General features: G+C 48.0%; 1 protein-coding gene across 2 annotated transcripts in view; it reads left to right on the top strand.

Annotated features, from left to right (window-relative positions):
- The window catches only part of LOC309346800 (protein-arginine deiminase type-2-like), a 72,063-nt gene that overhangs the window by 36,809 nt on the left and 20,772 nt on the right, over positions 1-14,482 (top strand). For both annotated transcript variants that reach the window (XM_081871002.1, XM_081871001.1), the window contains exons 7-10: positions 7,434-7,612; positions 9,884-9,987; positions 11,488-11,599; positions 12,508-12,615. In XM_081871002.1, coding sequence (XP_081727128.1) covers positions 7,434-7,612; positions 9,884-9,987; positions 11,488-11,599; positions 12,508-12,615 — 503 coding nt within the window. The remainder of the gene's footprint in view (positions 1-7,433; positions 7,613-9,883; positions 9,988-11,487; positions 11,600-12,507; positions 12,616-14,482) is intronic.

Genomic DNA, 14,482 nt, shown 5'->3' on the forward strand with positions numbered 1-14,482 from the left:
GGGACTACAACTCCCATCATCCCTGACCACTGGTTCTGTTAGCTAGGGATGGTGGGAGTTGTAGTCCCAAAACATCTGGAGGGCTGAGTTTGCCTATGCCTGGACTTAGATGACCCTCAAGGGTACCTTTCTAACTCTGATTCTCTTCTTCTCCCCCCCTCCCCCGAGGCAGAAGAGGTGCATCTCTCTGCTTCTGTTAAATCCTTTGAAGACAGAGGTCTGGCTGAGTCGGGACGACATGGGGTTGTGGGGCCAACTCCCATCTCTTGCGGGGGCTCAGTTAGTGCCAGCACCTTCTGTCAAGAGCTTGGGTATAACCTTCGATGTTTCCTTTTCCATGGAGGTGCAGGTTGCAGCCACAGCAAAGGTGGCATTTTTCCATCTCTACCGTATTAAGTAGTAGGTCCCTTACCTTTCTCGCCCTGATCTGGCCACAGTGATCCATGTGACGGTCACCTCCGGGCTTGATTATTGTAACTCGCTCTACGCAGGGCTGCCCTAGGAACTCCAGCGGGTGCAGAATGCCGCGGTGAGGCTCCTTATGGGGTCCTTGCTGCGGGATCACATTCATCCAGTGCTTTACCAACTGCACTGGCTCCCGGTGGAGTACAGGGGTCAGGTTTAAGGTGCTGGTTTTGACCTTTAAAGCCCTATGTGGCCTAGGACCCACGTAGCTACGGGCCCACCTTTCCTGGTATGCCCCTCAGAGGACCTTAAGGTCCACAAATGACAACACTTTGGAGGTCCCAAATCACAAGGTGGTTAGATTGGTCTCAACTAGGGCCAGGACGTTTTCAGTTCTGGCCCCGACTTGGTGGAACGCTCTGTCACAAAAGACCAGGGCCCTGCGGGACTTGACATCTTTCCACAGGGCCTGCAAGACAGAGCTTTTCCGCCTGGCCTTTTGTTTGGCCTCAGACTACCCTTATGTTTCCCTCCCCTTATGGTTTTGATCTATGGGCTACTTTCAAAATGAGGCTGCATTTTAACCTGTATTTTAAATTGGTTCCCCCCCCCCCATTATGTTTTTATTGTAATTTACCCACCCTGAGCCCGGCTCTGGCAGGGTATAAATAATTTTTAAAAAAATTATTATTATTAGTGAATAGGTGGCAAAATTTTAACCTCATCTCCCCCCCCCCCACCTGAGAAAGCACATGCACATGTCACATTAATTCTCGCACCTGCATCTCATTTGTAGCAAAGAGCAGCTTGGGAATAATTAGGCCTGATTGGTCGTCAACACATCTAATTAGAAAGGACCCCGGTGTCTTCAACATTCCAGTAGCTCCGTTGGCGCCCAGAGACGGTCCCACCGACAACTCGCTGAAACCAGGCATTGCAATTGGAGCCGGCCGAGGGGAAGGGGCGGCATTCCCTGGCAAGGAGCTCCAGAGGGGCTTGTCAATCAGCTGCTAACTCTGCCTCTGTCAGGAGCTGCTCTCTGAGAGATCCTAGGGAAGGCAGCCAAGCCCAGTGGCCCGGGGTTACCTCTCGGCGTTCTTCCTAGGGAAGGAGGCTGGCTGTTTGCTTCTCTGAGCTGTGGAAGAATTAAATGGGTGATCTGGGTGAAGGCTCCTTAAAATCTCTGGCGAAGGAGGACAGGCCCCCCCATCTGATGTGAAGCGGGGCAAAGAGGGAAGGGGTGAAACTCCTGAGCTCCCTCTTACTAACTTAAGGCTCGCCAGCTGGTGTTTTCATTGATATTTTCTTAAACTCAAGCTTGGCCAAAGTGGAGCAAGGATCGCATTTAAGCAAATATTGGCTCATTCTGTCTCGTTTTTCTGTTAAGCTACAAATGGCTAGTTGAAAGTGTCCTGGGCTTTGTTACTTCCGTGAACTCTTTTTCCAGAATTCCTTAAAGGAAGGGATGTAGCTCTGTTACATGCAGAAGGTGCCAGGTTCAATCCCTAGCGGAATCTCTAGAAAGGCACTCCCTGTCTGAAAACATGGAGAGCAGCTGCAAGTCAGTGTAGACACTGCTGAGCTACATGGTTTGACTTAGCAGAAGGCATTTTACTACGTTTTAGAATCAGCCCTTCATTCAGCACAATGAGGACTAGAATCTTGGGAGGGGAAAAACATAGCTTAGTTGGAGGTCACTTGCTTTGTGTGCAGAACTTTCAATCTCTGACATCCCCTAATTAACGAAGGATTTTTCGATTGCAGACAAGGTGAAAGGACTCTTTTGGCCTGGGATTTTGGGCAGCAGCTGCTGGTCAGAGTTGGCAGCACTATTCTAGATGGACAAATAAATGCGAATTGGTATAAGATTGTGTGTGTGTGTGTGTGTGTGTGTGTGTGTGTAATGTTGGTATAAGAGATACCTATCTTATCTTATACCATCATAACACACACACATATATATAGACGTGGGTGGCGCTGTGGTCTCAATCACTGAGCCTAGGGCTTGCCGATCGGAAGGTCAGCGGTTCGGATCCCTGCAACGGGGTGAATTCCCATTGTTCGGTCCCAGCTCCTGCCCACCTAGCAGTCCGAAAGCATGTCAAAATGCAAGTAGAGAAATAGGTACCACTGTGGCAGGAAGGTAAACGGCGTCATAACCCGGAAACTGTCTGAGGACAAATGCCGGTTCCCTCAGCCTATAGAGCGAGATGAGTGCGCAACCCCAGAGTCATCCGCAACTGGATCTAATGGTCAGGGGGACCTTTACACACACGCACACACACACAATGATATCTTCCCATGTAGATTGACAAAGGAGTCAGCTTGTATCCATCTAGACATTACCCAGAATAGACCCATTGAAATAAACTGACTGAAGTTAGTCATCATGTCCATTAATTTCAGTGGGCTTACTTTGAGCAGGGCTCAGTTATTGGCAATGCTCAGTGTTACAACCGAAGGTCACGTTTTCAAGGTCTTCCAGTGATGTGTGTTTAGCTCTTAAACGGAGCTGCAGGTGGGTATGATGCCCACCCACTCCAATAAAAGCCAAGCTTTGGCGATCACCTCGTTTTACAGCGGCCACAAGACATTTCCTGCAGCCCGTGACATCATCGCTCTGTTTGGCCTCCCCTAATCCCCAGGAGACATCTCTGCCCCCGACGTGCCTTGTTGTGTCTTTTATTGCTGGTTATAAAACCAGATTTGGTTATGGGGATGTTAGATGGGGCTAAAGAAGGGGGGGGCAGTGGAGAATGCTGCCCGTGTTGGAGAGGCCTGGCTGGTGGGATTTGCAGTAATATCCAAGGCAACATGATGACCAAGTACAACAATGCAATATCAATATAAACTCTTTATATAGTCTATATGGAACATTGAACAATATGAGAAACCAAATAAACAGAAATCTTATAAATCTCTGAAAGTCACTAAATGTGCACTCTTGATGGATTCTCTTGAAAACATAGAACCAAATAAACATAAGTCTTATAAGTCTCTGAAAGTTTTTGTAGACTATGCAAGTCTCTGAAAGAAGCAATGGGTCAGATTCTTATCTGATGAAAACAAGCCGTAAAGCTCTGTTTTATGACGTCCAATGCTGCTGAAGTGGTCCGCAAACAGACGTAGTGAACAGTGTTATTGTAAGTTACCATGTATATGCACGTCATCGTTTGAATAATTCATTTGTAGTTTATGAAACATTTCTGTATCCTGCTGTGCTGAAGAAGAATTCTACGAAACAGTGGGTATATCCAGAATCACTGTTCACTGTGTCTGTTTGTGGACCACTTCGGCAGCGTTGGGCGTCATAAAACAAAGCTCTGTGTTTTCAAGAGAATCCATCAAGAGTGCACATTTAGTGACTTTCAGAGATTTATAAGATTTCTGTTTATTTGGTTTCTCATATTGTTCAGTGTTCCGTATAGACTATATAAAGAGTTAAATTGATATTGCATTGTTGTACTTGGTCATTGTGTTGCCTTGGATATTACTGATAATTGTTTGCAACACAGGGGTTTAATTGTTTGGTTACTTATTGGTGGGATTTGCAGCCAGGCTGGGCGTGAGGTGGATGTGCCTGTCAAAAGGGGAAGAGTGGAAGATGAGCCCCCAGAGCTGGCATCTATCCACCTATGGGGAAGGTCATAGCACACCAGTAGGACACCTGCTTTGCATGCAGAAGGGCCCAGGTTGGATCCCCAGCACCTCCAGGTGAGACTGGGAAGGATTCCCTGCCTGGTATCCTGGAGAGTCATTGCTGCCAGTCCGTGCGGACTATAATCGAGATATACGGCCCAATAATCTTAACTCTGTATAAGACAGCTTGTCTGTATTCCTAAATCCTACTCAGAGCAGGCCCACTGAATGAATGGACCTACCTCACACAGTTGTTGTGGGGATTAAATCAGGGGCAAAGAGAAAACCATGTATACCACCTTGGGGCCCTCTGGAGAAAACAGTGGGATGGAAATGCAAAAATAAAAATAAAATAAAATAAAGCTAGCCGAGTCTATTAACTGCAGCGGGTTTGCTTGAAATCAGGCTAGCTTTGGGTACAGCCTGGAATAATTCCCACTCCCCCCCAAAAAGACAAATTTACCGTATTTTTCGCCCTATAGGACACACTTTTCCCCTCAAAAAATGAAGGGGAAATCTGGGTGCGTCCTATGGGGCGAATGCAGGCTTTCGCTGAAGCCTGGAGAGCGAGAGGGGTCGGTGCGCACCGACCCCTCTCGCTCTCCAGGCTTCCGGAGAGCCACAGCGCCAGTCCCACAAGGTCGGGGGACAGCGGGGAGGCGGAACACCGCCATCCCACTGTCTCCCGATGTGGTTTGGAGGCTGACGGCGGGGAGACGCGTGCTTCTCCCGGCCACCAGCCCCGCAAGCTCCGGGGACAGCTGGGAGGCGCAGCGTGTCCTCTCGCTGTCCCCAGACCTGATCTGCAGGCGGGCGGCGGGGAGAAGAGAGCTTCTCCCCGCTGCCTGCCCCGCAAGCTCCGGGGACAGTTGGGAGGTGCAGCGCGTCCTCCCGCTGTCCCCGGACCTGGTCTGCAGGCGGGCGGTGGGGAGAAGAGAGCTTCTCCCCGCTGCCGGCCCCACAAGCGCCTGGGGGGGAATAAGTTTTTTTTTCTTTATTCCCCCCCCCCAAAAAAAACCTTGGTGCGTCCTATGGGGTGAAAAATACGGTAATATTCTCCCCACCCCTCGCTTTTCCAGCAAGCAAATGTTGAGCTCAGAGGATCTCACATAAATAAGCACTGAAATAATAGTTCCCTTTCAGAGAGCCCTCCTTTCTCCCTGGCCTCACAGGCTCTGCTTGTTTTTGAGTCCTGAGGATCAATTGTTTGGCGTCTCTCAAGGGCATCAGAGTCTGGTGACTGGGTGAAAGCTAAGACCTCTCTGGCCAGGTTGCCAAATAACTGTTCCCCGGGATTGAGTTGCAGGACCTTGAATTCTGGACATTCTGGTTTCTGAGCCAGGCGTTCAATTAGCGTATTAATTAGCTGGGTTGGGGGAGGGCAATGGAGTTGCCTTCACCTCTGTGGATAGCAGGATTGGGTGGGCTTGCTCCTTGGATGTCGGTTTTCTTGGACCCTGTCCAATCCCAATTTCCCCCCAAATCACAGGAAAGGAACTCGTATTTGAACCTGGCCTTCACTAACCCGATGAAGATGTTGACCCAGTGTGTGTCAGCCATGAAAAAGGCAAATTCCATGCTCCAGGGATCATTGGGAAAGGAATTGCCAATAAAGCTTCTGATATCGTAATGACTTTTTACAAATCTTTGGTGCGGCCGCATTTGGAATACCATGTACAGTTTTGGTTGCCTCGCATCAAAACGGATATGGCAGAGTTGGAAAAGGATGTGATTTTAATCTGTAATGCAAAAGATTTTCCCAGCCTGTTTTGGTTCCATGTGGATGTTTGCATGCAAGGCTTAACATCTGTACATTTATTTGGCCTGGAAGGCAATACTTGGTAATTGATATATAAAATCTCTCAATAAAGCTTGTAATATATATATATATTAAGTTTCAGAAAAAAGCTGCCAAAATGATCAAAGAGAGGATGGAGAAACTCCCCTGCGAGGATAGATTTGGGATTTTTAAATTAGATAAAAGTAAGCGGTGGCACAATAAAAGTTTATAAAATTGTGCCCAGCACAGAGAAAGTGGTCAGAAAGGAGTTTTCCTCCTTCTCTCATAACACTAGAACTCAGGGATGTCCAAGTAAGCTGAATGTGGGAAGGTTCAGGACAGAGAAAAGGAAGCCCCTTTTCACGCAGCGCTGCGTTAACCTATGGAACTCCCTGCCTCAGGAGGCAGTGATGGCACCTAACTTGGATGGCAATAAAAGAGGATCAGACAAATTGATGGAAGAAGAAAGGGCTTTCGAAGGCTACTAGCCAAGATGGCTATGCTCTGCCTCCACAGCTAGAGGAAGCAATGGCTCTGAATCCCAGTTGCCGGAGACCACGGGAGGAGAGAGGCCTCTTGTGCTCGAATCCTGCTTGCAGGCTTCCTGTGAACATGATGCTGGTCTAGATACACTCCTGGCCTGATCCAGCAGAGTTCTTCTTCCTTACTTGTGTTGATCTCCGCTTTCTTTCCCGCCACAGATCCCTTCTTTAAAAAAAATAAATATATATTTATTTATTTGGTTTTTCAGATTAATATTTTACAATCCCATATCCAATATACAACATAAAAACAAAATACCACAGAATCCCCTGGCCTCCCCTCCCCCCCCTTTGTGGGTCCTACTGTTAATCATTTCCTCCTGCACCTTTTAGAATAATCCAAATCTTTTACCTTTCCGTTATATCCAAAATTCAACTTTAAACTGCAAGTGTTATTCCAGCACTGCTAATGATTTTAACAGCTTACAATGGTTTTTAAGATAAATTGTAAATTTCCCCATTCCTTATTAAAATTTTGGTCTTCCTGATTTCTGATTCTTCCGGTCATTTTAGCCATTTCGGCATAATCCATCATCTTAATCTGCCATTCTTCTCTGGTGGGGACTTTATCTTCTTTCCATCCCTGAACCAATAGCATGCGTGCAGCCATGGTCACATACATAAATAGATTTCCACTCCATTGGGATTTCGGCACCTAGAATCCCTAAAAGAAAGGCTTCTGCTTTTTTAGAAAAAGTTATTTTAAGCATTTTTTTCAATTCATTATACAGTCATACCTTGGGTTACAGACGCTTGAGGTTTCGCATTTTCGGGATACGGACGCGCCGAAACCCAGAAGTACCTGAACGGGTTACTTCCGGGTTTTGGTGCTCGCGCAGGTGCAAAAGCGCTAAATCGCGCTTTGCACATGCACAGAAGCACCAAATCGCAACACGCAGATGCGGCACTGCGGGTTGCGAACGTGCCTCCCGCACGGATCACATTCACAACCCAAGCATCCATTGTATATCATTTCCCAAAATGCTTTTACTATCTGACATTTCCACCACATATGATAAAAGGTACCTTCTTTTTCCTTACATTTCCAACATATATTTGACCCGCAGATCCCTTCTTTGGCCAGCGCTACATCCACGTCCTGGGGCCACGGAAGCTCTTCCACGTTGTGAAATACACAGGGGGGTCTGCAGAGATGGAATTCTTTGTCGAGGGTCTGCGCTTCCCAGATGCCGGCTTCGACGGTCTCGTCACCATCAACGTCAGCCTGCTGGAGCCAGTCGCTGAGGTTCGGCCAGAGAAAGAGGGGTGGGTTGGTGGGTGCAGTGGAAGCAGTGGAGATGCTTTCATCCAGCAAAGAGGATGCTTCAAATAATACTCTTTTTTTTATTATATGCTTCCCATCTGACTGGGTTGCCCCAGCCACCCTGGGCGCCTTCCGACAAAATACTAAAACACAAAAAGGCCTCAAACATTAAAAACTTCCTTGTACAGGGCTGGCTGACTTCTAAAAGTCAGGGAGATGTTTATTTCCTTGACATCTGACGGCAGGGCATTCCTTTTTTTATATAATAAAGTTTATTAGATGTTCACAAATTTAATGTATCAAATTCAGTGTTACGTAAGGTTCCCATTTGGTTACTACAGTTTTAAAGACCACCTCGAGTGCTGCTTTTAAGCAAAAAGGCTTTGAAACGTCAGCTACAGAATGTTGATCAACAGCGCAACGCCGCGAGGGAAGTGAAAGGTCTGTGCGGGTAAGGAAGCTGGTGTGGCAGGGCAGGATGTTAGTCTGATATTTATTGTATTCGCAGCCCACCTTTCTTCCTCCCAAGGAGCTCAGGCACATGGTTCTCCTCTCCTAAGTTACTCCCCACAACAACCCTGTGAGGTAGGTTAGACAGAGGGCCAGAGGCTTGCCCAAGGCCACTCAGCGAGCTTCATGGCCGAGTAAGGGGGATTCAAACCCTGGTTTCTCCCAGCACTCTAACCACTATGCCATGCTGTCTAAACAGCAGTATGCAGCCCAGTTAGCAAGCGGCTAATGGAAATTGTTGCTTTCAGGCAGCCAAAAGCCGTCCCTCCTCCTGGCCACTGGCATGGTGTAACTGCAGAAGGAGCTGCTGATGTTTGGGCTCGACACTTCACTTCACACTGTTAATGTGCCAGTTTTCCCTTGGCAGGTGACGGGTTCGCTTTCAAGTTTCCCTTTTCTCTTCGTTTGCTACTTCAGCCACAAAGAGGCTGCTTGGTGTGTGAATCTCTCTCGCTGCCTCTCCCGCCCCCTTCCCACCTGCCTCTTCACCCCCACCCCAACAAAGCAACACGAATTGGGGGCCGCTAGGAGAAAAGGCCAGCTTTAAATTAAGCTGGACGGCCTTCTCATGTTCTCTCACTCGCCTGCTGGAATGCTGCGCATGACTCTCGTGGGGCCTGCAACTTCTGTTAGCCACCTGCTAATCTGGCTAGGGATCCCTAATGGATCTGTGTTCTGCCTTCTGCTTCCTTGCCCCAGCAGACCTTTCTCTTCCCTCACAGAAGCTGTGCTGTTGATCAACATCCCGTAGCTGCCTCTGTTTCTCTGGGCAGCCAGTTTTTAAAAACAAAGGGCTGCCTTGTTTAATGGATTGGTGGCTTTTTATCACCAGTGCATTCTGCAACATTTCATTGGTGCAATAAGAGGGTATTTAGCTGACCCCGAAACTCCAGCGGGTGCAGAATGCCGTGGCGAGGCTTCTTACGGGGTCCTTTCCGCGGGATCACATTCATCCAGTGCTTTACCAACTGCACTGGCTCCTGGTGGAGTACAGGGTCAGGTTTAAGGTGCTGGTTTTGACCTTTAAAGCCCTATGCAGCCTAGGACCCACGTACCTACAGGACCGCCTCTCCTGGTATGCCCCTCGGAGGACCTTAAGGTCCACAAATGAAAACACTTGGGAGGTCCCAAGTTGCAAAGTGGTCAGATTGGTCTCAACTAGGGCCAGGGCCTTTTCAGTACTGGCCCCGACTTGGTGGAACGCTCTGTCACAAGAGACTAGGGCCCTGCGGGACTTGACATCTTTCTGCAGGGCCTGCAAGACAGAGCTGTTCCGCCTGGCCTTTGGTTTGCACTCAGTCTGACCCTTATGTTTCCCTCCCCTTAAGGTTTTGATCTATGGGCTACTATTAAAATGAGGCTGCATTTTAATTATATTTTAACCTGTATTTTAAATTGGTTTGTTTTTTAATTTTTTAATTTTAATTGTCATTTTACTAGTGTTAGCTGCCCTGAGCCTGGCTCTGGCCGGGGAGGGCGGGGTATAAATAAAAAATTATTATTATTATTAACCCATGAACCGTTCTGTTTCACCAGTTGTTCTGAGATGCAACTAGCCAGGGTGGTTCTCTGCCACCATGGTTGGAGGCAGCAATCCTTCTGAATACCAGTCCCTGAAAAAGAGCAGAAAGTTCTTCCTTCCTAATGTTTAGTCGGAATCTCCTTTCTTGTAATTTCAATCTGTTCGTTCGGGTCCTGCCTTATAGAGTACCAGAATACAAGCTGGCTCTATCTTTCTTCCAGGGTATTCCACAGACCCCAATTTTTACAGACACTGTAGTCTTCCGGATTGCCCCATGGATCATGACCCCAAACACTTTGGCGCCAGTCAACGTTTTTGTCTGCAGGTACAGTGTCAGAAAAGGAGGAGGCATTGGAACTTAACAGGAGATGTTTTGAATGCAGGGCTTGGTTTGAATTTGTAAAACCAGCTTTTGCGTCCTGAAACTGGGCTGGGTTCAGGTTCTGTCCGTGGTGGGTTTCTTTTTCCAAAAACTAAGCATTCGACAGCAACGAGGGAGATGCAACAAACAGCAGCTGATAGTATAAAAGGAGAAACATTTTATTATGATGATCACTGATGTTTAATGCAAGTGCCATTTAATGACACTTTACAAAAGGACGAGGTCAGGAAGACATTCGACCCAGTTTGCATTGTAAAGCAAATCTACCTAATTCACCGCTCCGAATTTTGCAGTGAAGTTCCCTAACCAAGTTGTGTGTACAAAAAAAAAAATCATACACCGGTGCAAAGTGTAAATGAATATCATACAAGAATGTGGTGCAGTTAGGGGAAATTGCTTTGCAAAATGTGTATTTACAAGAAGTTCAAAATGCAGACTGACGTGTGTGCGTTAGGAGAAATTCTCCCTAAAATGCTGATGAATTTTGATGAATTGTTATTAAAAAGAAAATCACTAGCTGGTGCGGGAAGGTGGAGAACTGAAGGTAAGGTTTGAAAAAAGTTAGAAACCGAAATCAACTGTAGGCATCATGCCAGGTAGTCTGGAAGGCAGTAGTGGGAGAAAAGGGAGAAAAGGCAGAATTGTTTTGTGATATTCGGGGGTAGGGGGTAGCCTCTTGGCAGGGGCTTTGTCAACTTCAGGGGAGAGGAACATCTGCAGCACTCCAGATGTTGCTGGACTCCAGCTCCCATCACCATCCCTTAAGTCATGCTGGCTGCTGGGAGTCCAATGAGACTTAAGGGGCCACAGCTTCCCTGTCCTTGAACCCAGACCCTCACTTGCCTTTGTTGCCCATACCTACGCACCTCAAACACTTGCCTTTATTACCTGCAGCTACCCCTTTCACAGGGACGCGGGTGGTGCTGTGGGTTAAACCACAGAGCCTAGGACTTGCTGATCGGAAGGTTGGCGGTTTGGATCCCCGCCACGGGGTGAGCTCCCATTGCTCGGTCCCTGCTCCTGCCAACCTAGCAGTTTGAAAGCACGTCCAAGTGCAAGTAGATAAATAGGTACCGCTCCGGAGAGAAGGTAAATGGCGTTGCTGTGCGCTGCTCTGGTTCGCTAGAAGCGGCTTAAGTCATGCTGGCCACATGACCCGGAAGCTGTACGCCGGCTCCCTTGGCCAATAAAGCAAGATGAGTGCCGCAACCCCAGAGTCAGCCACGACTGGACTTTACCTTTACCCCTTTCACAGCTCTGCCTCCTTTTAATGGGGAACCTGGGTTACCCAAAGATGTTACCAGCTCTCATCATCTCTGACCATTGTCCATCTGGAGGGGCACAGCTGTTCCCCAGCACTGCTCTGTGGAATCCACCCCACCCCACTTTCAAGCTGGCCATGAAAGCATCCTCAGTTAACCCATCTTTGTCCTCCCCTGTCAGTGTGAAGGATAATTACCTCTTCCTGAAGGAGATCAAGAACTTGGTCAGCAAAGCTAACTGCAAGATGTCGGTCTGCTCACGGTACATGAACCGAGGGGACCGGTGGATGCAGGTGAGTGGGTTGCGAGTCTTGAACCCTGGGGGGCCGTTGCTGCCAGCCAGTGTGGACAATACCAAGGTACTTGGGCCAACGACATGACTCAGCCTAAAGCTCCCAATCCACAATTCTGCCCACATTTCCTGAACTGCAATTTCCCAGGTTTTCAGTAAAGGTAAGCTGTAAGAAGAGATCTGCTGGATCAGGCCAATGGCCTATCTAGTCCAGCATCCTATTCTTACAGTGGCAAACCAGATGCCCACGATGGGAAAGCCAGGATTCGCACACAAGAGCAATTTTCCCCTCCTGCAGTTTCCAGCAAATTGGAATTGCTGTCTCCAACTGCAGAGGTAGAGCACAGTCCTCGCGGCCAGTAGCCACTGACAGCTTTCTCCTCCTCCATGAATTTGTCCAGTCCTCTTGTAAAGCCATCCAAGTTGGTGACCCCGTCCTGTGGGAGAGAGTTCCGCAGTTTAACCCCGTGCTGCACAAAGAAAGACTTGCTTTTCTCTGCCCCTGAATCTCCCAACATTCAGCTTCATCGGATGTCCTTGGTTTTAGCTGTGGGCTCCCAGCTTCCTGGCAGGGTGCATGTTTAGCAGGCAGAATTTTTATTTTGGAGGGGGGGAGGAAATGATTTCTATCCCCAGTGGGTCATTAAGGAACTGAGCTTGCTAGATTAAAGCAAAGCTCTTTGTGAGGAGGCAGCTCTGCAATCTAATGTTACAAAAGTTGGGCGAGTCCCCCTCTTTGGCAAGAGCCCATGGGGTTCCAGGCCCTCACCCAGGGTCTATGTTCCTTCGGAGAATTGAGACACGGCGGAGATTGTCATAGCTTTAAGAAATATGGTTCATTCACCTATTTACACCTTCAGTCTGCATGGAGGGAGTCCAAATCTTTCTGGTTTCTCTTTTCCTCTGCAGGATGAGATTGAGTTTGGCTACATCCATGCCCCCCACAAGGGCTTTCCGGTGGTCCTGGACTCCCCGAGGAACGGAGGCCTCGAAGACTTTGCTGTGAAAGAGATTTTGGTAAGAGCATCTTCTTCTTACTGCCGTTACCACAACATGTGATTTATCCTGAATTCCCTTGTGCGAAGGAAGTTTTGCTAAGGCAAGGTCTGCTCTCATCTGCCTTGCCATCCCAAACATGCATCCTGCCAGGAAGGCAGACTATGCTGGACTAGATGGGCTATTGGCCTGATCCTGGCAAAGAGCAGACCCACGCTGTCTGGTGGACACACATCCAGCACACTTTTAAAGCACATAATCTCCATAAGGACCTAAGGAAAGCCTGCAGGATCAGGCCAATAGCCCATCTAGTCTAGCATCCTGATCTCACAGTGGCCAACCAGTGGCCTGCAGGAAACCCACAAGCAGCACAGGAGCTCTCTCCCCTACTACGGTTTTCAGGGACTCATATTCAGAAGCTTCACACTGCAGAGGCAGAGCACGACCATCGTGGATAGTGACCACTGATAGCTTTAACTTCCTCCGTGAATTTGCCCAACCCTCTTTTAAAGCCATGCAAGTTGGTGGCCCTCCCTGCTTCCTGTGGAAGTGAGTTCCATAGTTCAACTATACTGTTGTTTGGCTCCCATCTCCCGTCCTCATTCCTGACCCCTAGCCCTGCTGGCTGGGGCTGAAGGGAGTCAGAATTCTGCAGCATCTGGAGGCCAGCCCATTAGCTATCCCCTTGTGTGTATGGCAGGGGGGGCTGTGTGTATGGCAGGGGGGCCAAATGTGGGCATGGGAACTCCAGAAGGGTGATGTTGACCCTGTGTGATGGGGGCCAAGCCTACAGCCCCTCCAGAGCCCCCACTGCACCCCGCCTTGTGTGCTCTTCGCTGGGGAGAGAGGGCAGCAACGGAAAGGGCAGAAACGGTTAAGGGTGTCTGGGAGCAGCAGGAGGCTGACATGGAACCTGCTGGGTCAGTCACCTGAAAAGAAATGGGTTTTTAATGCTGCTGTTTCGCTCTGCGAGATCACGCTGCCTTCATCTGCTCTGTTCCCCTTGGAAGGGACAGAGCGAAGACACTGGATGATGCAGCACAGCCATCTCCCTTGTTGCTTCCCGGCCCCCTAAAAGCACCAAGGTCCCCCTTTTCTTTTTAAAGTTTTTATTATTTTATTTTGACAAAGTAATAATCATAAATAAATGAGAATAAAAATGTGCACCCCACCACCGAGACCATTCCATTGTAACTTATCCAACTTCCCAAAATTTCAACACCTCCTGTGATGGTTTGACCCCTTTCTATTTTAACAGTACAGTGGTACCTCAGGTTAAGTACTTAATTCGTTCCGGAGGTCTGTACTTAACCTGAAACTGTTCTTAACCTGAAGCACCACTTTAGTTAATGGGGCCTCCTGCTGCCGCTGTGCCACCGAAGCACGATTTCTGTTCTCATCTTGAAGCAAGGTTCTTAACCTGAAGCACTATTTCTGGGTAAGCGGAGTCTGTAACCTGAAGCGTATGTAACCTGAGGTACCACTGTACAAATTCTACAAGCACCTTCCACATCTCCTCGAAATCATTTCTTCTGTGCATTCCCCATCTTACCTTAATGGCAATTGTCAATTTATCATTAATAGTTATATCCCACACCTCTTTATACCATTCTTCCGTGTTATATTCTGCTTGCCCCTTCCACTTCCTAGCTATCATAATTCGTGCAGCTGTCAATAAATTTGTGAGCAAGTCCTTCACAGCCTGTAAAACTTCCACCCCATCGTAAATTGATAATAATGCTACCTCTGGACTTTTGGTCAGCTTTAACCCAGTGATTTCTGTTATCTCCTTAAACACCCTTTGCCAAAAAATAATAATTGTACTGTACATATTTACACCCCCACCACATGTGAACATAAGTCCCTGTTTCCTGGCATCCCCTCCAAC

Source organism: Podarcis erhardii (assembly GCF_964252035.2).
Source record: "Podarcis erhardii genome assembly, chromosome: 7".
NCBI lineage: Eukaryota > Metazoa > Chordata > Lepidosauria > Squamata > Lacertidae > Podarcis > Podarcis erhardii.